Source organism: Anomaloglossus baeobatrachus, chromosome 1 (genome assembly GCF_048569485.1).
Source record: "Anomaloglossus baeobatrachus isolate aAnoBae1 chromosome 1, aAnoBae1.hap1, whole genome shotgun sequence".
Taxonomy (NCBI): Eukaryota; Metazoa; Chordata; class Amphibia; order Anura; family Aromobatidae; genus Anomaloglossus; species Anomaloglossus baeobatrachus.
In genome coordinates, this window is record NC_134353.1 from 897,247,051 (window position 1) to 897,272,458 (window position 25,408).

Genomic DNA, 25,408 nt, shown 5'->3' on the forward strand with positions numbered 1-25,408 from the left:
TTAACACATTTCCAGAATGAATAATGATACTATGATACTATGAATAATACAGGAATGATACAATGCAGAGTTAAAAGAAAAGATGCCTAAGATATTCATAGAGAATATAAGGATTTAATACAACAGACATGTCAGAAATGCCAACAGGTCTTCTTTGAACCATCATTAAAAAGGTAAGAAAAAATCCAGTGGCAGGAAAGGAGTTAAAAATGTTCCATCCACACCCAGAGCAGCATTCAGAAATTCAGCCGAAATCCATGAAGTGTCTGCTGACGCTAACAAACCCTCTTGGACCCTCTTCAAAAATCTATCACCCAATGAATCGGGTTTTTATTTTGCACTGATGAGGAGCAAAAAGTCCCAAACAGTTATATGCAAAGATTCTGGTTTAGCAGTGAATGGAGGATTAGACGTGTAACCAAAACTCAGTGCTGAAAGTGAATGAAGTGCAAAATCCCCTGATTATCCATTTTGGACACCCATGAGCTAAAAGGATTAATAAACCCCCCACATAGTTATAGGTTACCTGAACCCCTGCGTCACCAGATATCACTGCAGAGATTTCCTGACCCCTCTGAATCGGCCCTGTTCACACCACGCTGTCCTATGACAGATGTAAGGAGCGCACACTGTTCTGCTCATTATTAGTGTCGGCAGTAATTGTGCAATGATTCATTAGTGGTTTAATGTGGCTCCACAAATAGCAAAGTGAGAACAGAGCAAAAAGAAAAGTCACAGCTAAATGGCAGGACGGTGACATTAATATCCCGCCAGGAGTCAAATAATAGAAGCCGGCAAATAACTGGAGTTAGCGGCAGAGCTGCCACCGGCGTATACTGCAGATACCGGGAACCGCATTGTGTATCGGGCCCCAAGTCTTAACACCCCGAATTAAACCACGCTCTGCTGACTCCATAACCGCAGAGTCCAGACCTGCTCTAGTAACATCAGCATCAACACTGCACCCGCTGGAAGATTAGTGACCGAGCAGCTGCAGCAGCCGTACAACGCCAAGCACAATGCCGAGCATCACCAAGCACAATGCCGAGCATCACCAAGCACAATGCCGAGCATCACCAAGCACAATGCCGAGCATCACCAAGCACAATGCCGAGCATCACCAAGCACAATGCCGAGCATCACCAAGCACAATGCTGAGCATCACCAAGCACAATGCCGAGCATCACCAAGCACAATGCCGAGCATCATCAAGCACAATGCCAAGCATCACCAAGCACAATGCCGAGCATCACCAAGCACAATGCCGAGCATCACCAAGCACAATGCCGAGCATCACCAAGCACAATGCCGAGCATCACCAAGCACAATGCCGAGCATCACCAAGCACAATGCCGAGCATCACCAAGCACAATGCCGAGCATCACCAAGCACAATGCCGAGCATCACCAAGCACAATGCCAAGCATCACCAAGCACAATGCCGAGCATCACCAAGCACAATGCCGAGCATCACCAAGCACAATGCCGAGCAGTGCATCACCAAGCACAATGACGAGCATCACCAAGCACAATGCCGAGCAGTGCATCACCAAGCACAATGCCGAGCAGTGCATCACCAAGCACAATGCCGAGCAGTGCATCACCAAGCACAATGCCGAGCAGTACATCACCAAGCACAATGCCGAGCAGTGCATCACCAAGCACAATGCCGAGCATCACCAAGCACAATGCCGAGCATCACCAAGCACAATGCCGAGCATCACCAAGCACAATGCCGAGCATCACCAAGCACAATGCCGAGCATTGCATCACCAAGCACAATGCCGAGCATCACCAAACACAATTATTATTATTATTATTATTTATTTATAGAGCACCATTAATTCCATGGTGCTGTACATGAGAAGGGGGTTACATACAAAATACGTATACAAGTTACAGTAGACAGACTAGTACAGAGGGAAGAGGGCCCTACCCTTGCGGGCTTACATTCTATAGGATTATGGGGAGGAGACAATAGGTGGGGTGTAGGTCAGGCGGCAGCTCCGCACGGTGGTCGGGCGGCAGCTCCGCACGGTGGTCGGGCGGCAGCTCCGCACGGTGGTCGGGCGGCAGCTCCGCACGGTGGTCGGGCGGCAGCTCCGCACGGTGGTCGGGCGGCAGCTCCGCACGGTGGTCGGGCGGCAGCTCCGCACGGTGGTCGGGCGGCAGCGAGCATCACCAAGCACAATGCCGAGCAGTGCATCACCAAGCACAATGCCGAGCATCACCAAGCACAATGCCGAGCAGTGCATCACCAAGCACAATGCAGAGCCGCACATCAAGCACAATGCCGAGCAGTACATTGCTAAGCACAACAATGCCGAGCCGCACATCACCAAGCACAATGCCGAGCCGCACATCAAGCACAATGCCGAGCAGTACATTGCTAAGCACAATGCCGAGCATCAAATGAAGTGGTGTAAAGCCACCACCACAGGACTCAGAAGTGTGATCAGTCAATGCACAATCTTCCATTTGATGGACCAGTCTGGGCTTCTGGAATGTTTTCCACCTAACCGCATTGTGTGAGCTGTGAAGAATGGTGGAGGAAGTATAATGCTATGGGGGCATTATCCAGGGGTCGGCTGAGGCTTCTATGGGGGCATTATTCAGGGGTCGGCTGAGGCTTCTATGGGGGCATCATTCAGGGGTCGGCTGAGGCTTCTATGGGGGCATTATTATCTATGGGGGCATTATTCAGGGATCGGCTGAGGCCTCTATGGGGGCTTTATTCAGGGATCGGCTGAGGCCTCTATGGGGGCATTATTCAGGGGTCGGCTGAGGCCTCTATGGGGGCATTATTCAGGGATCGGCTGAGGCCTCTATGGGGGCATTATTCAGGGATCGGCTGAGGCCTCTATGGGGGCATTATTCAGGGATCGGCTGAGGCCTCTATGGGGGCATTATTCAGGGATCGGCTGAGGCCTCTATGGGGGCATTATTCAGGGATCGGCTGAGGCCTCTATGGGGGCATTATTCAGGAATCGGCTGAGGCCTCTATGGGGGCATTATTCAGGGATCGGCTGAGGCCTCTATGGGGGCATTATTCAGGGATCGGCTGAGGCCTCTATGGGGGCATTATTCAGGAATCGGCTGAGGCCTCTATGGGGGCATTATTCAGGGATCGGCTGAGGCCTCTATGGGGGCTTTATTCAGGGATCGGCTGAGGCCTCTATGGGGGCATTATTCAGGGGTCGGCTGAGGCCTCTATGGGGGCATTATTCAGGGATCAGCTGAGGCCTCTATAGGGGCACTATTCAGGGGTCGGCTGAGGCCTCTTCGTTCCAGTGACGAAAAAGGGTTATGCTTTAACACAAGAGCTTGTGGACAATTGTGGCTTCCACAAGTTTGAATAAGACCCTTTTCTGCTCCCTACCGTGCCCAGGGCACAAAAGGTCCATACAGACATGGAGGAAGAGTTTGCTGGAAGAACATGACCGGCCGCACAAAGCCCCGATCTCAACCCCATCCAACATCTTTAGGATGAACTAGATTGGAGATTGTGAGCTGAACCTCTACCAAACTTCAGTGTCGGGGACGAAAATTCTTAAACTTATAGAAGACCTTCCCAGAAGAGTGGGGGCTGTTAATGTGTACGGATGTAATATGGGGGGGGACATAAAAGCTCCTGCAGATGGATTGTGGAGGGGGGCACAAACCCTCCATCATCTTCTGCCTCACTAGTCTGCACACTCATCTCCTGCAATACTTGGAGCTGCTGGGAGACATTGTTGTTTTTTCTATGTTATTTTTCGTCCATCTCCCTCGAGATCGTCTCATTCCCCTCCTGAAATCTTCTGTGCTGCTGGAGAGGACAGAGCTCGATCAACTACATAATTCTCAGTCTGTCAACTCCAACGAGATCAGCATTCTTCTCAACTGAAATCCTCTGTGCTGCTGAGCACACAGCTGGGGCAAGCGCACTATGGCATGTAGGAGCAGAACATGCATTACTGGAGCGAAGGATTGTTGGTACTGGAAAGGTGGAAATTTCCTTAAAGGGAATCTGTCACCAGGTTTTTGCTCCCCCATCCGAGAGCAGCATAATGTAGGGGCGGAGATCCTGATTACAGCGATGTGTCACTTACTGAGCTGTTTGCTGTCATTTTGATAAAATTAATGTTTTCTCTACTGCAGATCTAGCAGTTATACAGAGCTCATGAATATGCTGGACTACCTGCAGCACGCCAAGTAGTCCTGTAATGATAATCTCCTGCTGATAAAATATTGATTTTATCAAAACTACTCTAAGCAGCCCAGTAAGTGACACATCACTAAAATCAGGATCTCTGTCCCTACATTATGCTGCTCTCAGGTTAGGTGGCAAAAACCTGGTGATAGATTCCCTTTAAGACAATATTCTAGGCTGAGAGAAAGACAACGTGATTCTGTACAGACAATGCCTCATCCTGCACTGGCCGCTGGCATCGTCTCGTCCTCCGCCACTTCAAGGAGTAAACAAACATAAAGCAGCAGCGGTGGCGGCTCGTAAAGTGATCTGTTCTCAGCTCCGGGCCCATGACTCAGATGAGCCTCCCCTAACAGCACAGCCAGCCTTAATGAGGGATTAAACCGCTCTGTGAACCAACGCTGCACATAAAGACGTGCTGTAAAGACACGCCGCTCTCCTCCGAGCCCGGGGGCCACTGCCTGCACATCGTACAAGACCCCAAATGAGCCATAGTCATCCTAATGACTGCAGCTCCTATTATTCCTGCTGCGGCGGCTCCAGCCCGGCACACAGCCTTCGGGGTGAGGTGTCTCCGGGAGCTGATGGAAGTCATTGAGGCTGGCAATCGGCTGCCCCGCTAAGTCTCAAGGAGGTGAAAGGTACAAGTATCCCTTATACAATAAAGAAGCGTAAACGCATTTCAGGTTCGAATCAATCCTTCATCAGGTTGGTTCACAATCAATTCAGTTTGTGAGCTTCCTACCGAAGGGGTCGGATCGACCACCAAATGCATTAAAGCTCCATTCTTTATACTATCACCTTGTGTCTTCCACCTTCTTAGGCATTAGCAGTGCAGCCAACAACAGGCTCCCAAGGACACAAATATCCCAGACAAAGTGGATCTGTGACCACACTTCACAACACATACTATATGAAATTGATATCTTCTTAGACCTGATGAGGCCGAGGCACTTACTTTGATAATCCAGAAACTAAAATAGGCAATTTTGTGCAAACTGCTCCCTTTATTATCAAAAAAGTCACCGCCATTCTGATATGGATTTTCAAAGTAAGTATATCAAGCTCATCGGGTCTAAAGGGTGCTTTACACGCTGCGAAATCGCTAGCGATAGCACCCGCCCCCATCATTCTAGCGACACGTGGTGATCGCTGCCGTAGCGAACAATATCGCTACGGCAGCGTCACACGCACATACCTGTTCAGCGACGTCGCTGGAGACACCAAACAATCCCTCCTTCAAGGGGGAGGAGCGTTCGGCGTCACAGCGGCGTCACTAAGCGGCCGCCCAATAGCAGCGGAGGGGCGGAGATCAGCGGCCGGAACATGCCACCCACCTCCTTCCTTCCGCATTGCCGGTGGACGCAGGTAAGGAGATGTTCGTCATTCCTGCGTTGTCACACATAGCGATGTGTGATGCCGCAGGAATGACAAACAACCAGTGGCATGCACCACCAACGATATTATGATAAAGAGCGACGTGTCAACGATTAGCGATTTTCGACGTTTTTGCGATCGTTGATCGTCGCTCCTTTTAGTCACATGCTGCGATGTCGCTAACGGCGTCGGATGTGCGTCACTAACACCGTGACCCCGGCGATATATCGTTAGCGATGTCACAGCGTGTAAAGCACCCTTAAGACCAAGTCTGACGTTAGGCATCGCCTTCTCCTCTTCTGGCATCTTGAGATCCTTGTGGTTCTGCAACCTGTGTGTGACAACTCTTACCAGGTGGGCCACTCTCCTCACTTCTTGACCTCTTCACACCATTTTCCCACAGAAGACACTACTACCCTATTGCCTTTCCAGCTTCTTTCCACTAACATGACTTAGACTTTCTTATACAGTTTGACCAATGCACCAGCGAGGACAAGACATCTCTGCGTAGACCAAGACGATCGCCAGTGACAATCTGAGACATCATAACAAAAACTTACAAATAAAATTTCTCCTCCCACACGGGGTTCAGGTTGCCGTATATCGTTTTTGTTCTCTTCTTGGTTTTGCCCACTTGTACGGTGACGTAGGGATCGCTTGAACCCGTCTTGTCCTTGGCTTGAAGGCCCTGAGCACAGAGGACTAGAAGGAAGAGGACACTTGTGTAAGACACTTTCCAAAAAAAAAAACAACAAAACCCTTCTCTCAGAACATCACCCTCACATCCAATGTATACTATTTTTATTTTTGTTAAGATGATCCTTAAAAAAGGCCATACTTCAATCCAGTTTTTGTCACAATTGTGGTTATGGAAACCGTAGATGTAGACCATGTCCTCACCTGTGATGGTGATCTTGGCTGACCACTTTGACGTGCCGTCCAGGACACTTTGCTTCACGGTCTTCATCTGCTGGGCATGGATAACCTTGCTTACAGTGAAAACATCCCTGATGACCTCAAAAATCTCAGGTTTGTTCCTCTCCCTGATCTTCATTCGATCCTTCATAGCCATGATGATGTTCTGGGTGCGGTCCTCTGCTCCATGCTTGGAGCTCTTCTCTGCTGCACCTGTGGAGACATCATTGCCCGACACACATGAAGCATGGAGGTCCACCAGAGTTTCCAAAAACTCAAGGACTTTTTCTGTTCTCATCTTCAGCTACGTCTTAAGGCCCAGTCACACACAACGACTTACCAGCGATCCCGAAAACGATGCGACCTGATAGGGATCGCTGGGAGGTCGCAGGTGAGATGTCACACAGTCAGACCTTACCAGCGATGCAGGAACGATACAGGTCGCAGTAGCCACCTGTATAACGATCTCAGCAGTCACTGTGACCCTGTCACACAGCGTCAAACACAGCGATGGGTCCTGCCCAGCAGGAGATCACCTTTGAAGAATATGGCCTGGACCATTCTGCAAGTACTAGAGATCTCACAGCAGGGGCCTGATCGCTGGTAGGTGTCACACATAACGAGATCGCTAACGGGATCGCTACAGAAACTGTGACTCAGCTGCGATCTCGCTAGCGATCTCGTTATGTGTGACCGTACCTTTAGACTCCAGTCACATCCAGAGCTGCATTCAACATTATCCAAGATCTACGTTATCTCTAAAAGTTTACAAGGCTCCATACATCACAGACACCCCCTGCTTGTTCATGGTCTGCACAGAGGCCAATCTTTAGGAGACGCTTCACGGTCCTGCAGCAGGATATACTGTAAATGGAGCTTTGGATGTAAGTGGAGAAGAGACATCATAACAAAAGACTTCAGAAATCACAGAAATAGTTAAAACATTAGATCTGAAAAAAATACTAAGATGTCTCTTTTCACAATCAAAGTCATTGGATTTCTAATCTGAGCAATTGTCTCTGGGACAAGCTGCAGTGTAAAGAATGGAGGATTTCAGTCGGGTACCCATGCTACGTCTACAATAAAGCATGGCCAACTTTCTAAAACTCAGTATGTACATCAAGTGCATGTGTATACAAGCATATAAACACAAAGGATTATACAGTGTGTGTGTGTGTGTGTGGGGATATATATGTACACACACACACACACACACATATATACATACATACACACACATATATACATACATACATACACACACATATATACACATACACACACACGTAAAAAGTGTGTGTCACATATTTATATATATATATATATATATATATATATATATATATATATAAAAAAAATATGACACATACAATATTTACCTGTATAATATAGTCCTATATAATTTAATCCTATAAATGGCTGTAACCGAACACATTTGCACTCGTAGATAGAATTGGCGGTTCCTATGTCTCTTTTTCTTTGGGAGTTCAGATTTATCTGTATGTCACTAGCTAGACAATATTCTTTTTTTCGGTTATAGACATATGAAACTGTAGTCTTGGTAATCAGAAGGAAAACCACCATACTTTACACTGCTAGCTGCAAATAAAAGCTGAGGTCGTTTATAGTCTCAGTCTCTTAAAGGGGTATTCCCAGCTCCAAGATAGTATCCTAATATGTACTAGGGGTAATAATAATAATAATAATATTATTAGCAAATACCTCCAATTAGAAATGTAGTATACTTCTCCTGATTCACTATGTTGCTTACCTCATGTGCAGGGTATTGTAGCTTAGGTATCCATGGTTATGACCACTAGCAACTAACTAATTGACTGTGTGGTTGTAACCATGGATACCTAAAGTCCTGCAATGCCCTGCATAGGAGGTGACAGTGAATCAGAAAAACTATACTACATTTCTAATTGGAGGTATTTGCTAATAATTAATTATTATTATTATTATTATTATTAATAAACCTACTACATATTGGGATAGGATCGTGGAGATGGGAATAACCCTCAACTGTCTCAGTATATGACAAAGATTCTTGGCTCCTTCTTACTCCTCGGTATCAATCCACCCGGCTAGGACTGCATGGCTTTATTGTGCACTGGCCAATAACAAAAATCGAAGGGAATCACAAAAAACAAGCAAAAAAAAAAAAAGACAGCAGATTTATAAAAATGTCTTTGTTGCCCATAGCAACCAATCACAGCACAGATTTAATTTATTAAACGCAGAGTAGAATATGAAAGCTGTGCTGTGATTGGTTGCTATGGGCAATAACGGAAGATCAGGAACTCTGTACTGGGCACATTGTATTTCAGGAGCTGATCCCTTGCCATAGAGCAGTGATGCCGGCTGTGTTGTACAGACAGCACCAGAGACTAACGGCAATGATTAGAGAGGGGCCCTTTAGATGCAGCGGTCAACTGTGACCGTGGCATGTAAGAGGTTGCTGCCGATGGTGTGGTCATGCCGGTCAGAGGCCTATTCGAGGCCCCTATGTCTGATTATTAGGGATAGTCCCTGATGGTATAGCTTACATATTGTGCAGAGCCACCTCATATAAAGCCGCACGTAGGCAGGAAAAGGTACAACGGCTGATCCTGTCATTTCAGCCAGAAAATAAACACAAGCAAATGTCATGGCAGGAGCGCCTCAGCCGCTGAGCGACGATTACCTCAGAGGGGAAGAGAGGGCCGATCAGAAGCCCAACCATCCCCTCCGCTGTCACACATAACAAATGCCAGGCAGGTGGCAGACACATTCATGGCTGAACCGTCTGACAACCTCTCCAGGTGACGCCGTGACAGGGCAGGAGAGGGGGGTAATAATGAGAGCAGGGCGGAGGGTCACTTACGCTGCAGGCAGTCAGCGTTCAGCAAATCTTGGCACTTCTCATGACACTTGACGCCACATTCGGTGCAGCGCATGCCTTGCCTGGCTATTCCCCACAGCAGGCCTTCACATTCATAGCAGTAGGTGGGGGTCGTGGCCGTCCAGATCTCAAAGTTGTGAGGGGTAGTGCAGGAAATGGGGTAGATTAAGGCTTGTAGAGTCTTCTTATATACATGGGATTTCTGGAAGAAAAGACGCACAGGAAATGAGGTCAATAGGTACAAGATTAGACCGTATAATAGCAGTTATAAATCTGCACATATGAGGCAGTATTATAGTAATTCTACACCTGTATATAAGAGCAGTATTATAGTAGTTATATTCTTGTACATGGGGGCAGTATTATAGCAGTTATATTCTTGTACATAGGGGACAGTATTATAGTAGATATACTTCTTGTAAATAGGGGCAGTATTATAAAAGCTATATTCTTATACATAGGGGCAGTATTATACTAGTTATATTCTTGCACATAGGGGCAGTATTATACTAGTTATATTCTTGTACATAGATGACAGCATTATAGTACTTATATTCTTGTACACAGGGCAGTATTATAATAGCTATATTATTATACATTGGGACAGTATTATAGTAGTTATATTCTTATACATAGGGGCAGTATTATACTAGTTATATTTTTGTACACAGGGGGCAGTATTATAGTATATTCTATATAGATGGCAGTATGATTGTGGTTATATTTTTGTACATAGGGGCAGTATTATAGTAATTATATTCTTGTACATTGGCGCAGTATTATAGTAGATATATTCTTTTACATAGGAGGCAGTATTATAGTAGTTATATTCTTGTACATAGGGGCAGTATTATAGTAGTTATATTCTTATACATAGGGGTAGTATTATAGTAGTTCTATTCTTATACATAGGGGCAGTATTATACCAGTTATATTTTTGTACACAGGGGGCAGTATTATAGTATATTCTATATAGATGGCAGTATGATTGTGGTTATATTTTTGTACATAGGGGCAGTATTATAGTAGTTATATTTAAGTATAGTCCTTATGACTAATATTCTTTGCATTTTTGGGAGCACTTATAAGAGGGGTAACACGTTCACGGTATTGCAGGGTAGATGTGCTTTGTTTCTTAGTTGTGACGTAAAAGGATTCTTATTTTGCGCTTTTTATAATAAGTCACTGAATTATCCGGCAGATGCTATGAAGAGTCTTTTGCCGGCGCTCACATATGGCAGAAGAATCCTCCACACAATCTTCGCTTCTCAGAATCTGAACTTTAATACTGGTGAATAAATCATGGCGAGGTTGTGAGGAGGCGCAGGGTGTTCAGACAAATCCTCTTCACGTCCCCGAGATTGTACACTTCTCCCTCACAATTTCATGTCGACATTCGCAGGGTCAGTCCCACAACAAATCAATACTACATTATTCATAGGCTCTGTATTATCACATCCAGGCAGCGCTGAGCCGGAGATTGCAGAGCACTAAACAAGTAGGAAATGGCAGAAAATAGCGCATCCGGCTCCTATAGGCACTGATGCGCTGGACATTACACACATACAGATGTATACAGCAGTACCACCGCCATATTAACTCCTGCAGCAGCCGAGGTTTGTATACTAGCTCAGCTGAGTATTAGGAGGTTCTCCGGCAGCTGAGGTGTTTATTATGATGTTTTGGAGTGGCAGGGGTATGAATAATGAGGTTCCGCAGCAGATTAGATGCGTTTCATGAGGTTCTGCATTAGCTCAGGTTAATAGGCGTTTCTGCTGATACTGGAGTGTGTTTTATGAGGTTCTGCAGCATCTCAGGTATTTAGTATGCGCTTCTGCAGCAGATTGGTTGTGTATTTCCAGGTTGAGCAGCCGCTGTGGTGGGTTTTTAAGGTTCTCCAGTAGCTCAGGAAAATATGAGGTTCTGCAGTAGCTGCCATGTGAATTATGAGGTTCTGCAGTAGCTGCCATGTGAATTATGAGATTCTGCAGTAGCTGCCATGTGAATTATGAGGTTCTGCAGTAGCTGCCATGTGAATTATGAGGTTCTGCAGTAGCTGCCATGTGAATTATGAGGTTCTGCAGTAGCTGCCATGTGAATTATGAGGTTCTGCAGTAGCTGCCATGTGAATTATGAGGTTCTGCAGTAGCTGCCATGTGAATTATGAGGTTCTGCAGTAGCTGCCATGTGAATTATGAGGTTCTGCAGTAGCTGCCATGTGAATTATGAGGTTCTGCAGTAGCTGCCATGTGAATTATGAGGTTCTGCAGTAGCTGCCATGTGAATTATGAGGTTCTGCAGTAGCTGCCATGTGAATTATGAGGTTCTGCAGTAGCTGCCATGTGAATTATGAGGTTCTGCAGTAGCTGCCATGTGAATTATGAGGTTCTGCAGTAGCTGCCATGTGAATTATGTGGTTCTGCAGTAGCTGCCATGTGAATTATGAGGTTCTGCAGTAGCTGCAATGTGAATTATGAGGTTCTGCAGTAGCTGCCATGTGAATTATGTGGTTCTGCAGTAGCTGCCATGTGAATTATGAGGTTCTGCAGTAGCTGCCATGTGAATTATGAGGTTCTGCAGTAGCTGCCATGTGAATTATGAGGTTCTGCAGTAGCTGCCATGTGAATTATGAGGTTCTGCAGTAGCTGCCATGTGAATTATGAGGTTCTGCAGTAGCTGCCATGTGAATTATGAGGTTCTGCAGTAGCTGCCATGTGAATTATGAGGTTCTGCAGTAGCTGCCATGTGAATTATGAGGTTCTGCAGTAGCTGCCATGTGAATTATGAGGTTCTGCAGTAGCTGCCATGTGAATTATGAGGTTCTGCAGTAGCTGCCATGAGAATTATGAGGTTCTGCAGTAGCTGAGGTTAATATTGTGAGGCTCTGCAGTAGCTCATATTTGTATTAAGAGGTTCTTCTAAAGTACAGTTTTAAGAGGTTCTGCAGTAGCTGCAGTGTGCATTATGAGGAACTTTAGTATCTTAGGTGTAGCTTGTATTATGGAGTTGTTCAGTAGCTCAGGTGAGTTCTGAGATTCTGTAGCAGATGAGCTATGTATCATGAGATTCTGAGGTAGCCAAGGTGTAGATTTTGAGGTTGTACAGCAGCTGAGGTGTTTATTCTCAGGTTCTGCAGCATATTGGATGTGTATACTGAGGTTCTGCAGCATATTGGATGTGTATACTGAGGTTCTGCAGCATATTGGATGTGTATACTGAGGTTCTGCAGCATATTGGATGTGTATTATGAGGTTCTGCAGCATATTGGATGTGTATACTGAGGTTCTGCGGCATATTGGATGTGTGTTATGAGGTTCTGCAGCATATTGGATGTGTATACTGAGGTTCTGCAGCATATTGGATGTGTATTATGAGGTTCTGCAGCATATTGGATGTGTATACTGAGGTTCTGCAGCATATTGGATGTGTGTTATGAGGTTCTGCAGCATATTGGATGTGTATACTGAGGTTCTGCAGCATATTGGATGTGTATTATGAGGTTCTGCAGCATATTGGATGTGTATTATGAGGTTCTGCAGCATATTGGATGTGTATTATGAGGTTCTGCAGCATATTGGATGTGTATTATGAGGTTCTGCAGCATATTGGATGTGTATTATGAGGTTCTGCAGCATATTGGATGTGTATTATGAGGTTCTGCAGCATATTGGATGTGTATTATGAGGTTCTGCAGCATATTGGATGTGTATACTGAGGTTCTGCAGCATATTGGATGTGTATACTGAGGTTCTGCAGCATATTGGATGTGTATTATGAGGTTCTGCAGCATATTGGATGTGTATTATGAGGTTCTGCAGCATATTGGATGTGTATACTGAGGTTCTGCAGCATATTGGATGTGTATTATGAGGTTCTGCAGCATATTGGATGTGTATACTGAGGTTCTGCAGTATATTGGCTGTGTATTATGAGGTTCAGCAGCAACTGAGGCATTATATGAGATTCTGCAATAGTTTATGTGCATTAGGAGTTGCCAAGATATTTAACTTGTGGAAGATTCTTACCAGGTTTTGATCTTCGAGTGTATCAGGATGTTCTGCAACATCTCAGGCGAGTGTTATGAAGTTCTGCAGCAGCTGAGGTCTGTATTATGAGGTTCTGCAGCAGCCAAGGTGTGTATTATGAGGTTCTGCAGCAGCTGATGTCTGTATTATGAGGTTCTGCAGCAGCCAAGGTGTTTATTATGAGGTTCTGCAGCAGCTGAGATCTGTATTATGAGATTATACAGCAGCTGAGGTCTGTATTATGAGGTTCTGTAGCAGCTGATGTGTATTATGAAGTTATGCTGAAGTGGAGGTGTGTATCATGAGGTTCTGCAGCAACTGGGGCATTATGAGTTTCTGCAATTACTCATGTGTATTATGAGTTGCTCTCATGTGGTGTTCAGGTCGAGACTCATTAGGTGTGATGGCAGCGTCTGGCTCTTTTCACACTGAAGAGCCTGACAGCCAACCTGATGTCTCTACTTGTTCAGCCAGAGCTGGGCGTCGGCTGTTTCATGTGCTTTGTTCCTCAGGAGTTAATTCCTGCTGACCTGGGGAACTCTGTTAAGAGCTCAGGTTGCTAATTACCAATCAAAGGAATCCACTTCCTATGTAAGATCTTGGATCTCACTATTCAGCGCTGATTATAGCTTCAACTTCTGCTCCAGCGATCCCGGTCTTGTTGGTGAACCTGTTGATGGTGATCTTTGTTGCAATATTGAGTGGTGTAAGCATTCCCCTGTTGTGTGTTACTTCAGTCCCTTTTTCTGTGCTCCCCTGTACACATACTGTCTCTCCTGTGTGTTTTGACTGCTGTGTGTACGAGTTTCCGTTCTCCTTGTCTGTCATTTCATGGGGTTTCATTATTGGGCTTTCCGACCCACCCCAAGGGTGGTTGAAAGAGGGCTTGGATAGGAGTCAGGGTCACGCTGGGGGCTCGGATCTGACTACCATCAAACCTACCTCTTAGATAAGGGACCGTGCAGGGTCGAGTCTCAGGGCCAGCTATGGGCCCCTGACCTGTCAGTACATACTCCATGATAGTTGCCAAGATATTTCACTTGTGGAAAAAGCTTACCAGGTCTTCGTCCTTGAGTGACGTTCGTGTGGCCATAGCTGAAGTAATACCGGCTTTCCTGGACTGCACCAGGGACTGTAAGAAGAAGAAAGATTTATGAGTTAAAACTGAATGAGAAGGTCATTTTATTCTTCCAACTTATTACACACCTTGCAAAATTCAGGACAGTGACCTGCAGGGGGCGTTTAAAATTATATGCAAAATTTGAGGAGGGGTATACAGGCTGTGGATTGGCATGGGACCTGTTTGCCACCCACGTGACTTCTAGATGGCATCCGCATTTCTAGAGTCATTTTCCCTTGCAGATCACCTCCCGAATCCCCTGCTGTTTCTACAATTATCATTTCGGTCCAGAAAGAAGCAAATCATAGGTTAAGCAATAATCATAATAAAAAAAATTGATAGGAAAGAAAACACTATAGGAGGAGGAGGAAAAAAAGGGTAATGCATACATGCCCGGGGAGGTCTGTGCGGGCACCTGACGTGGACGTAGGGTTGGCAAATGTTCCTGAATGGGGTCTAGGGCTAAGAATCTGCCATTCAGTGGCCATCACTGAGTGTAATGGACCTGGTGGTGGAGGCTTATGGTGACGTTTGCTGGAGGAACTATTTTTATCTTGGGATTTCTACGTCTGACATATCTTGGACTGGATATTCCTGGTCTCAAAAGCCATAGCAGATACAATTTGTGGCTCAACACGCCTATCTTCCTATCTTGCATTTGTTCGCTCCATCTTTGGAGACATGCATTAGAAAGAATGCCTCATAAAAAGAAGCAGAAGCAAAGAACGAAAGGGGGAACCGTGGTGCCAATCCGAGCCATCGCCACTAATACTGACCAGATACGTCATACCATTCCAGAACAGACCCTCCATAAATCTGCCCTCGGCAATTGCCCGTTTCCACTACAGTACATTAAGGGTGCATCATATATTAACTGGATCCATGGGCTTACTGGTAAAGTCAGGGCACTGGGCCTTTGTCTAGCGCTGGATCCAACCTTAAAGGCTATGGACAACTTTAACATGGAAACAAAGTTTTTTACCTATGTTTTTGGGTTACGCTTCATTAATAAAATTGTAGACCATTTCAGTCAGCAATCTTCATTGTTTCATTCATTTTTAGATTCCTTGCACTTTGCAGCCTGATTTTTCTTTTTGTGGGAGTGACTCTCCCAGTAATACAGGCTGGATGCTAACTCTGTACATTTTCCACAGTAATATATTTGTGTGGATCCAGGTTCCTATTGTCTTTATTAGCTCATATATCAGCACAGTTTCTATCCTGGACTTATTTCCTCATTGTCTGTATCCTGCTTTCTCTGCCATCCTGGAGACTGTAGATACTTGTTCCTCCTCTCCACAACCTCTTCCCTGCTGTATTGCTATCACTGAAACATTGGTGAAAGCAGCGAGAATAGTCAGAAGTATTAGCAGAGGATCTCACAGATTATCATCATTTTTAAATTCCCTGCAGCTTGTAACCTGATACAGGTTTCAGATTTTTCTTTTTGTGGGAGTGACTCTCCCAGTAATACAGGTTGGATGCTAACTCTGTAATATTTCCCTCAGTAATATATTTCAATGTCTTAACTAATATCAGCACAATTTCTATTCTGGACACATTTCCTCTTCATGTGCTTTCCTTATTATCTGTATCATCTTTTCTCTGCCCTCCTGGAGACCGTAGATGCTTTTTCCTCCTCTCCACAGCCTCCTCCCTGCTGTGTTTCTATAACTGAAAGATTGGTGAAAGCAGGAGTAGGAGCAGGATGTCTGATACATTAGTATCATTTTTGATTTCCTGCTGTTTGTAGCCTGATCCAGGTTTCAAATTTTTCTTTTTGTGGGAGGAACTGCCCCAGTAATACAGGCTGGATGCGAACTCTGTATATTTACCTCAGTAATATAGGCTGGATGTGTGGTTTGTGTATATACAGGTTACTACTATCTTTATTAGCTCCTCTAAATCAGCACAGTTTTTATCCTGGACTCATTTCCTTTTCATGTTCTTTCCTCATTGTCTGTATCCGGTTTTCTCTGCCCTCCTGGAGACTGTAGATGCTTCTTCCTCCTAGCCACAACCTCCTCCCTGCTGTAGTTCTGTCACTGATATATTGTTGAAAGCAGGGAGAATTGTCGGGAGTAGAAGCAGGTGGTCTGACAAATTAGTATAATCTTTTCAATTTCCTGCATTTGTAGCCTGATCCAGGTTTCAAATTTTTTTCTTTTTGTGGGAGTGATTCTCCCAGCAATACAGTCTGGATGCTAACTCTTTATATTTCCATCAGTAATAGAGGCTGGATGTGAGGTTTGTGTATAGACAGGTTACTACGGTCTTTAATAGCTCATATAAATCAGCACAATTTTTATCCTGGACTCAATTCCTCTTTATGTCCTTTTCTCATTGTCTGTATCCTGTTTTCTCCTTGTTTCATTCATTTTAAGACTGGTGAAAGCAGGGAAAATAGGAGTAAAAGCTAGAGGTCTGACAGATTAGTTTATTTTTAGATTCACTGCCATTTGTAGCCCGATCCAGGTTTCAGATTTTTCTTTGTGGGAGAAATTCTCTCAGTAATATAGGCTGGATTCTAACTCTGTATATTTCCTTCGGTAATAGATGCTGGATCTGAGGCAAAGCAGGAGATCTGACAGATTGGTATCACTTTTAGATTCCCTGCAGTTTGTAGCCTGATCCAGGTTTCAGATTTCATTTTTGTGGGAGTGACTCTCCCAGTAATACAGGCTGGATGCTAACTCTCTGTATTTCCCTCAGTAATAGAGGCTGGATGTGAGGTGAAGCAGGAGATCTGACAGATTGGTATCACTTTTAGATTCCCTTCAGTTTGTAGCCTGATCCAGGTTTCAGATTTTTCTTTTTGTGGGAGTGACTTTCCTAGTAATACAGGCTGGATGCTAGCTCTATATATTTCCTTTAGTAATATTGGCTGGATGCGACGTGAAGCAGTAGATCTGACAGATTGGTATCATTTTTGCAGATCGCTCAGCTAGATAAAGGACTTACAAATACTCTGACATTAAATGGTTTTCATTAATATTTTTTTACCATTTTGCCAAGTCTCTTAACCTTGAATTTAGGAAGCAAATGAACAGCATTCGAAAAACCTATGCAAAAGGTGTACATAGCCTTTAACCCAACATCGGCAAAATAATAGCTAGCTGTCAGCGTAAATTCAATAGACCGCACTTATACTGGGGCAGGGGAGTTGAGCAACACAAGGCATGGCAACCAAGACCAGCTCTCCTTTCATTCCTTTATTGTAAGACGTGGGCACACAATAGTAATAATATATATGTGAAGCTTTTCAGCGAAACCTTTTCTAGGAGAGCACAAACAGGGTCCGTGAAAGAGAATAAATGATCCATTAGTGGAAATATAGCAGTCTAAGTATGAGGGTCCATTAAGTCAGTGATGTAGGGAGCGCTACCAGCCAAACAAAGGATTTATAACAAGTCATGCCGCAGAGGGAAGGTAAAATGATACTAATGCGAGGGATCCAAGGCCTGCCGCTTACTGTGGAGAGAAGCTACTTACCATCGCCTGGAGAATAGGGGGGGCAGCAGCAGATAAAAGAATTGTAAGAGGTTAATTCAGATAGAACATCATCTGGAGAAGTCGGGTTGTTAACTTTTACTGTGGGGCTAGATATATCTACTTCTCAATATGTATGGGATTAACCAGGAGATTAGATCAGGCCCATAAATTATGGGGATTGATACCCGCAGATTATCGCTCATCACTGGGGATCCCAGCAGCAGGACACCCTGCGTCTCCTTATCAATGGAGTCTGATAACACAAGCCAACTACAGAATTTGATAACCAGAAATCTTTTTAAAATATAGCTTTTATTTCACTTCTTTATGCCTGACAAAAAATGTAAAACCTTTGAAACTTGGCTTGGCAATCCCTTTAACAGAATCATTAAAGGTATCAGTCACCAGGTTTTTGCTAGGTAAACTCAAAGCAGCATATTATAGGGTGTGAGACCCTGATTCCAGCGATGTGTCACTTGCTGGTCTCTGCTGCTATTTTGATACAATCACAGTTTTCTCTGCTGCAGAGCTCAGAATGCTGAGCGGTGTATAACTCCACCACCACTGATTGGCAGCTTTCTGTGCACACTGTAGAGTGACAGCTGCTAATCAGTGGCAGGGGCAGTGTTACACAGTTGACTAGGAGGCAGAATACACTTAGTCCTGTAGTGATAATCTCCTGATGGTAAAAAAAAACCAAAACAAACAAACCCTGGATTTATTGAAACACCACCACAGCCTATTAAAGGGACTCTCATAGCAGTTTTTTTTTCTATGTGATCAGAGAGCGACATGAGGTAGAGGCAGAAACACTGATTTCAGTGATGTGTCACTAATTAGGCTGTGTGCTGTTGTTTCAATACAATTTGTGTTTTATCAACAGGAGATAATCACTGCTGCACTAGGTTTCCACTTAAATCCTTGTACAACACTGATTAACAGTTTACTGTCAATATACAATGTGCATTGGAAGCTGCTAATCAGGGGTGCAGGCAAGGTTTAATTTGTTTTTATACTTAAAGGGGTATTCCCATCTAGAAGATACTATCCAAATAAGTAGTAGGCATAATAATAATAATAAAATAATAATAATAATAATAATAATAATAATAAAAAAAAAATAATAGCACATACCTCCAATAGGAAATATAGTATAGTTCTCCTGATATAAACATGTCTCTTACCTCATGTGCAGGACATTGCAGCTTTGGTATTAATGGTTACAATCATGAGCAACTAACTGTTTCAATATGAGTGGACTTAACCATGGATACCTAAGCTGCAATGCCCTGCATATGAGGTGAGAGATATCAGGAGAACTATACTACATTTTTAATTGGAGGTATTTGCTAATAGTACTACACCTACTACATAATGGGATAGGATTCTGGAGAGGAGAATAATTGATATGGTGGCATTTGTTAAAAATAGTAGGGATATGAGGTAGGCGCCAATACTGACCACAAGGGATTATTAAATACACTTCTGTTTAAAGCACTTGGGTCCAAATTATTGTGCCATTTACAGTTATAGTAAAGGGGGTTTCCACAAAGTTAATTTTAATCAAGTTCTTGGAATAATAATTATTCCTGTGCTGAGATAATCTTATATATGTGCCCCTGCTGTGTACTGTGTAATGGCCGTGTCTGACCGTACAGGGACATGGTCTGATGATACCACATCTCCTGGGCTGCGGAGAATAAAAAAAAAAAAAAAAGTATACTGACATTACAGCATGGAATCGCAGCGGATTCTGTGAGATAAAACATTTCTTTACCTGTTTTATCACAGGAAGGAGTGTTTCTGAAACATCTCCATCACTCTGAACTCATCATAAATCAAGTCAACTGTAAATGAGGAGCGGCAGAAACACTCGCTCCTGTGATAAAACTAGCAGGAAAATGTTTTACCTCACAGAAAGCAGTAGCTGCAGTTCACTGCTGTCTTTCTCCCCTGCACCAGGAGCTGTGGTATGATCAGACAGTGTTCCTGTACGGTCAGACACGGCCATTACACAGTACAGAGCAGTGACACACATATATAAGATTATCTCAGCACAGGAACATTTATTTTAATTATATCCATTTGTATAACTTATTGTTATTCCAAGATCTAGTGATTAAAATGTACTTTGTTCAGGGGAAAACCCCGCTAAACTGTTTAGTTTGTTTTATAACACTTCCAATCGGTGCTGACTGGAGAATAATAGTGTCCCTTTGTGCGATTTCTCCATTATTCCTCTGTTATATCCCTTATCATTATTTCATTGGAGCAATTCCTCTAGAATTTGATAGAATAGGTGTTAAAAGATTTCACATCTGATGACAATCTCTTTTCATGCCCTTTCCAACCAATCAAGACCAAGAGAGCCTGCCATTTTTTTTCTTATCATGGGGGGGTTGACCTTTATCAGGAATCTGCCAGCTGTTTTTTCCTATGGAATCTGAGAGCTGCCTGACGTAGGGGCAGAGACCCTGATTCCAGCAATGTGTCACTTACTGGGCTGCTTGATGAAGTATTAATAGATAGAATCCCTGTTTTCTTTCCTGCAGATGTAGCAGTGGTCAGAATGCTTAGCACTGTATAACCCTGTCCACACCACTGATTGGCAGCCTCCTGTCGGAAGTATTACTAGAATCCCTGTTTTTTTTCCTGTAGATATAGCAGTGGTCAGAATGCTGAACACAGTATAAGCCTGCCCACACCACTGATTGGCAGCTTCCTGTCGGAAGTATTAATAGAATCCCTGTTTTCTTTCCTGTTGATGTAGTAGTTGTCAGAATGCTGAGCTGTGTGTAACCCTGCCCACACCACTGATTGGCAGCCTCCTGTCGTTAGTATTAATAGAATCCCTGTTTTCTTTCCTGTAGTTGTAGCAGTGGTCACAATGCTTAGCACTGTATAACCCCGTCCACACCACTGATTGGCAGCCTCCTGTAGGAAGTATTACTAGAATCCCTGCTTTATTTCTTATTGCTGTTGCAGTGGTCAGAATATGGAGCTATGTGTAACCCCACCTACACCCCTGATTGGCAGTTTTCTTAGTACATTAACAGAAAGCTGCCAATCAGTGGTGGGGGTGGGGTTACACATTAGCTGGACTGGTGTGCACTAATCACCTAGTCCTGCAGTGATAATCTCCTTCTGATAAAACACTGATTGTATTAAAACTACATCACACAGCCTAATAAGTGACACATCCCTAGAATTGGTCTCTCGGCCCCTACATTATACTGCTCTCAAATTGGTTAGCAAAAGCCTGCTGACAGATTCATTATTTGTGCCTCCCTATACAATGTAAAAAATCTAAACCATGCTTTCCCACACTCTAAAAGGGGGATTGACTTCGAGACGGTAAACAAATCACTGAATTTACCCATGTACAATTATCCAAGCTCTGTAACCATAAACTTACCAAATCGCTAACCAAAGGAATAGGCTTCTTCTTGCGAAGGTCAGGCATACTGTCGATCCCATACAAGCCTCCGGCAGGCCTGGAACAAGCAAGAAAATACACGCACATAAAAGAAGCACTTAACTCAGAAGAGGTAACATAATAGAACCAGGAGCAACGAAACGTTGGAACCATTAGTGATCGGAGCGGCTCGGTTATGGGGTCAGACACACCGAAGATGAAGGAACACTTGTCAATGAGACGTGTAATGAAGGGGAACGATTCTCAGTGAAATATACAGTAAGACGGGGGGGCTCGGTCTTCATACTATGGCTTGCAGGGGGCTCAAAAGGTACAAAATGTGTGCAAAACCGGTGTAGACATTCAGTAAACCGGTGACCACTCGCTAGTCCTCGTCTGTAGGATGCAATGGATCTCCTACACCTTAAGGGGATATCACCCCCTTAATGAGCGGGCGTATGATTCCAATGTATACAGCGCTATATAACAGTACTGCCTGTAATACCAGGGTTTTGCCCGTGGTCTCGACACTCTTAGGACCACTTATCACCCGCCTTGAAGAATAAAACCTCACGATCAGGCTTTCTAATACCACGTTTCGCGCTTTCAGGCTTTAATACCAATTATGATATGTTACATGCACATACTTTCTCTAATGGGAACCTGCGGTGCACATACATGCAATCATTGACTCAATTATCACAGCGGCTCCCTGCATTCGGTGGACTCGGAGCCGCGCTGTGATCTGCGGAGCATCTCCCCTGGTACTGCATTGTGTAATAAATCAATTATTCCCACTGATCAGTAGAAAAATATGAGGCAGCCACAGAACACAAGCGGTACAAACAGAATGCGGAATAAAAGAGCTCACCCTCCGCCTTTAAACCACGGTGGCTTTGATGGGTCCCCATCATCTTCTGTCTGATGGCGAAAAGAGAAATGAAGGTCAATGTCATGATATGAATGGGAGTTATTGTACAGACACGGCTCCCGTCTCTAGTGCACGCAGTAAACATACAAGTCGTAAACATCACATACATACAGCTCACATGGGAAGCAAGGGGCCCATATAGTGTCTTCCTGGCACTCCCTCCTGGGCTCCGAGTACACAGGCGGCCCATATATACACATACACAGAGTACAGAGCTCTAAGGTGATTTGTGCGCCATCCTTCGTCCACAGTGTGCGTTAAAATAAAATGCGCCATATTTAGGAGACCAATAGGAGAATGAATTTGGCATCACCGCCTACACCTCATAATGAATTTGACGCCACTGAGTGCACCTCGTAATGAATCTGGCGCCACCATGTGCACCTCGTAATCAATTTGGCGCCACCGCATGCACCTCGTAATGAATTTGGCGCCACCGCATGCTCCTCGTAATGAATTTGGCGCCACCGCATGCACCTCGTAATGAATTTGGCGCCACTGCATGCACCTCGTAATGAATTTGGCGCCACCGCGTGCACCTCGTAATGAATTTGGCGCCACCGCACGCACCTCGTAATGAATTTGGCGCCACCGCACCCACCTCGCAATGAATTTTGCGCCACCGCATGCACCTCGTAATAAATTTGGCATCATTGCGTGCACCTCCTAATGAATTTGGCCTCACCATGCCCCACCAGGGAAAAAAAAAAAAAAATGTGCCGCCGCCATGTAGTGGAGAACATTTCGGTCATCATTTACGGCACTTTTGTGATATAAAACGATGATAAATTTGTTGTATGTACTACGCCTCCCCCCTCCCAGCTAAGCGCTGCTCATTTTTCAAAAAGTTTTTAGAGCCGGCCGAGACAAAGTAAAAATTACAAAAGTTGCAGACGTTTCATGAAACGATGAGTTGTCCAAAAATTGGGAAGACTTTTCCAAAAAGATTCAAACCAGGATTCCAGCAAAAAGTCATGGTCACAAAAAACGCAAATCATGAAGAGGCCATAATTGAGAATATCAATCACAGAACTCTATTTTACGGCACAAAGTTGGCAATTTACTCATATTTCCAGGAGGCATAAACAGAGGAACAGCAAAATGCAAAGTTCTAGTGAATGATCACCATGTTTACGGATAAGAAAAAAAAAAAAAAAGAGCCGGCGGATAAGTTGGTATACGTGCAATAGGAGCGCGCGCAGTCACACTGTGGTCATTTCATAGACAAAACCCAAAAGAAAACCACAGAATGAGAAAATACTCTATAATAAAGTAAATAAGTAAATAGTAATAGGACATTTAAATAATATAAGGTATTTGGTTAACACGGTTTGATCAAAGAGGGTAAAAGTCATGACACCGCGACAAGGTCTACCCAAAACGGAACAGCCCTACTCTAGAACTGAAAGCTTACCCAGTTGGGCACACCATGACACAGTGAGATGACTTTTACGCTGTTTGATCAAAACGTTTTAAAAAGGGAAAAATTTTGCCACCTAATCTGAGAGCAGCATAATATAGGGGCAGAGATCCTGGTTCCAGCGATGCATCACTTACTGGGCTGCTTAGTGTAGTTTTGATAAAATCACTTATTAATCAGCAGTAGATTATCATTACAGGACTACTTGGCGAGCCGCAGATAGTCCGGTATATGCATGAGCTCTGTATAACTGCTAGATCTGTAGCAGAGAAAACATTGATTTTATCAAAATGACAGTAAACAGCTTAGTAAGTGACACATCACTGGAATCAGGGTCTCTGTCTCTATATTATGCTGCTCTCAGATGGGGGAGAAAATACCTGGTGACAGATTCCCTTTAACCAAGTGCCCTATGTTATGTAAATGTACTACTATTTTTTTACATTAATAACACATTTCTCAAAAACAGAGCCATCAGAAATAGACATCAAAACAGCCTGTGTGAGGCGGAGGTGGTGCCTGCACTGCTCATGATCATGAATAATAGACAGGAGGACAAGAGTAATTGTGCAAAATTACAAACTTTATTAAGACATACACAACAGGAAAGATAAAATGGAGGTATACTACCATATCAAATGGGGACACGGATACAAGGGTCCAGGTGAAATGAGAAAAATGACAGCCCACAGTATTAAACTAGAAATATAGTGCTTGGAATCTATCAGTATGGCTACTGTCACAATAAGAATTAAACATACACCCAGGACAAGTGTAACCAAGAGAAGTATAGCCTAAAGGACAAAGAAAGCTCCTAGTGATTACTTAGGCTCTCCACCTTGATAAAGCAAACACCTCGCGAAACGTGCGTTGGTTGTGATCCTGAGCGCTTCTTTGGGGAATCACCTACCTAGCACTTTGCACTTTAGGTAAGAAAACGGTACCCTATCTGCTCCTTTAATGTTGGTTGCTTGCAATCTGATATCTAAAAACCTTTGCTGATTTACATATATACCCTGTTATCTCAGCAACCTTCATCACCATGGCTTCTCCCTACCTTGGTCGGAGAGACCATGATGATTTGAAGTATTGATCCTTCTCCCTCAGTCCTTTAGGCTATACTTCTCTTGGTTACACTTGTCCTGGGTGTATGTTTAATTCTTATTGTGACAGTAGCCATACTGATAGATTCCAAGCACTATATTTCCAGTTTAATAGTGTGGGCTGTCATTTTTCTCATTTCACCTGGACCCTTGTATCCTTGTCCCCATTTGATATGGTAGTATACCTCCATTTTATCTTTCCTGTTGTGTATGTCTTAATAAAGTTTGTAATTTTGCACAATTACTCTTGTCCTCCTGTCTATTATTTTTTTTACATTATAGGGTATATGCTCAATTTGTGTTTTTCTCCTGTGTTTTGTGTCTTGATCAGCCATCATTTAATTTCCTGTTAATGGGAATCTTTCAACAGGTTTTTGGTATATAATCTGACAGCTGTATTATGTAGGGGCAGAGACCCTGATTCCAGTGATTTGTCACTTAATAGATTGTATTTTGCCAATTTCAAGTAAGTCGGTGTATTATCAGCAGAAGAGTATTACTACATGACAAGGTGTTTTGTGCCTCCTAGTCAACT

At 43.9% G+C, this 25,408-nt stretch overlaps 1 protein-coding gene across 5 annotated transcripts in view; it reads right to left on the bottom strand.

Moving 5' to 3' along the window:
• Positions 1 to 25,408, bottom strand: part of UNC13B (unc-13 homolog B) — a 436,326-nt gene that overhangs the window by 134,774 nt on the left and 276,144 nt on the right. For all 5 annotated transcript variants that reach the window (XM_075327051.1, XM_075327042.1, XM_075327033.1 and 2 more), the window contains 6 exons: positions 22,291 to 22,340; positions 21,420 to 21,498; positions 14,450 to 14,524; positions 9,350 to 9,569; positions 6,469 to 6,696; positions 6,129 to 6,270 (listed from right to left, as the gene is read on the bottom strand). In XM_075327051.1, the coding sequence (XP_075183166.1) occupies positions 6,129 to 6,270; positions 6,469 to 6,696; positions 9,350 to 9,569; positions 14,450 to 14,524; positions 21,420 to 21,498; positions 22,291 to 22,340 (794 nt within the window). The remainder of the gene's footprint in view (positions 1 to 6,128; positions 6,271 to 6,468; positions 6,697 to 9,349; positions 9,570 to 14,449; positions 14,525 to 21,419; positions 21,499 to 22,290; positions 22,341 to 25,408) is intronic.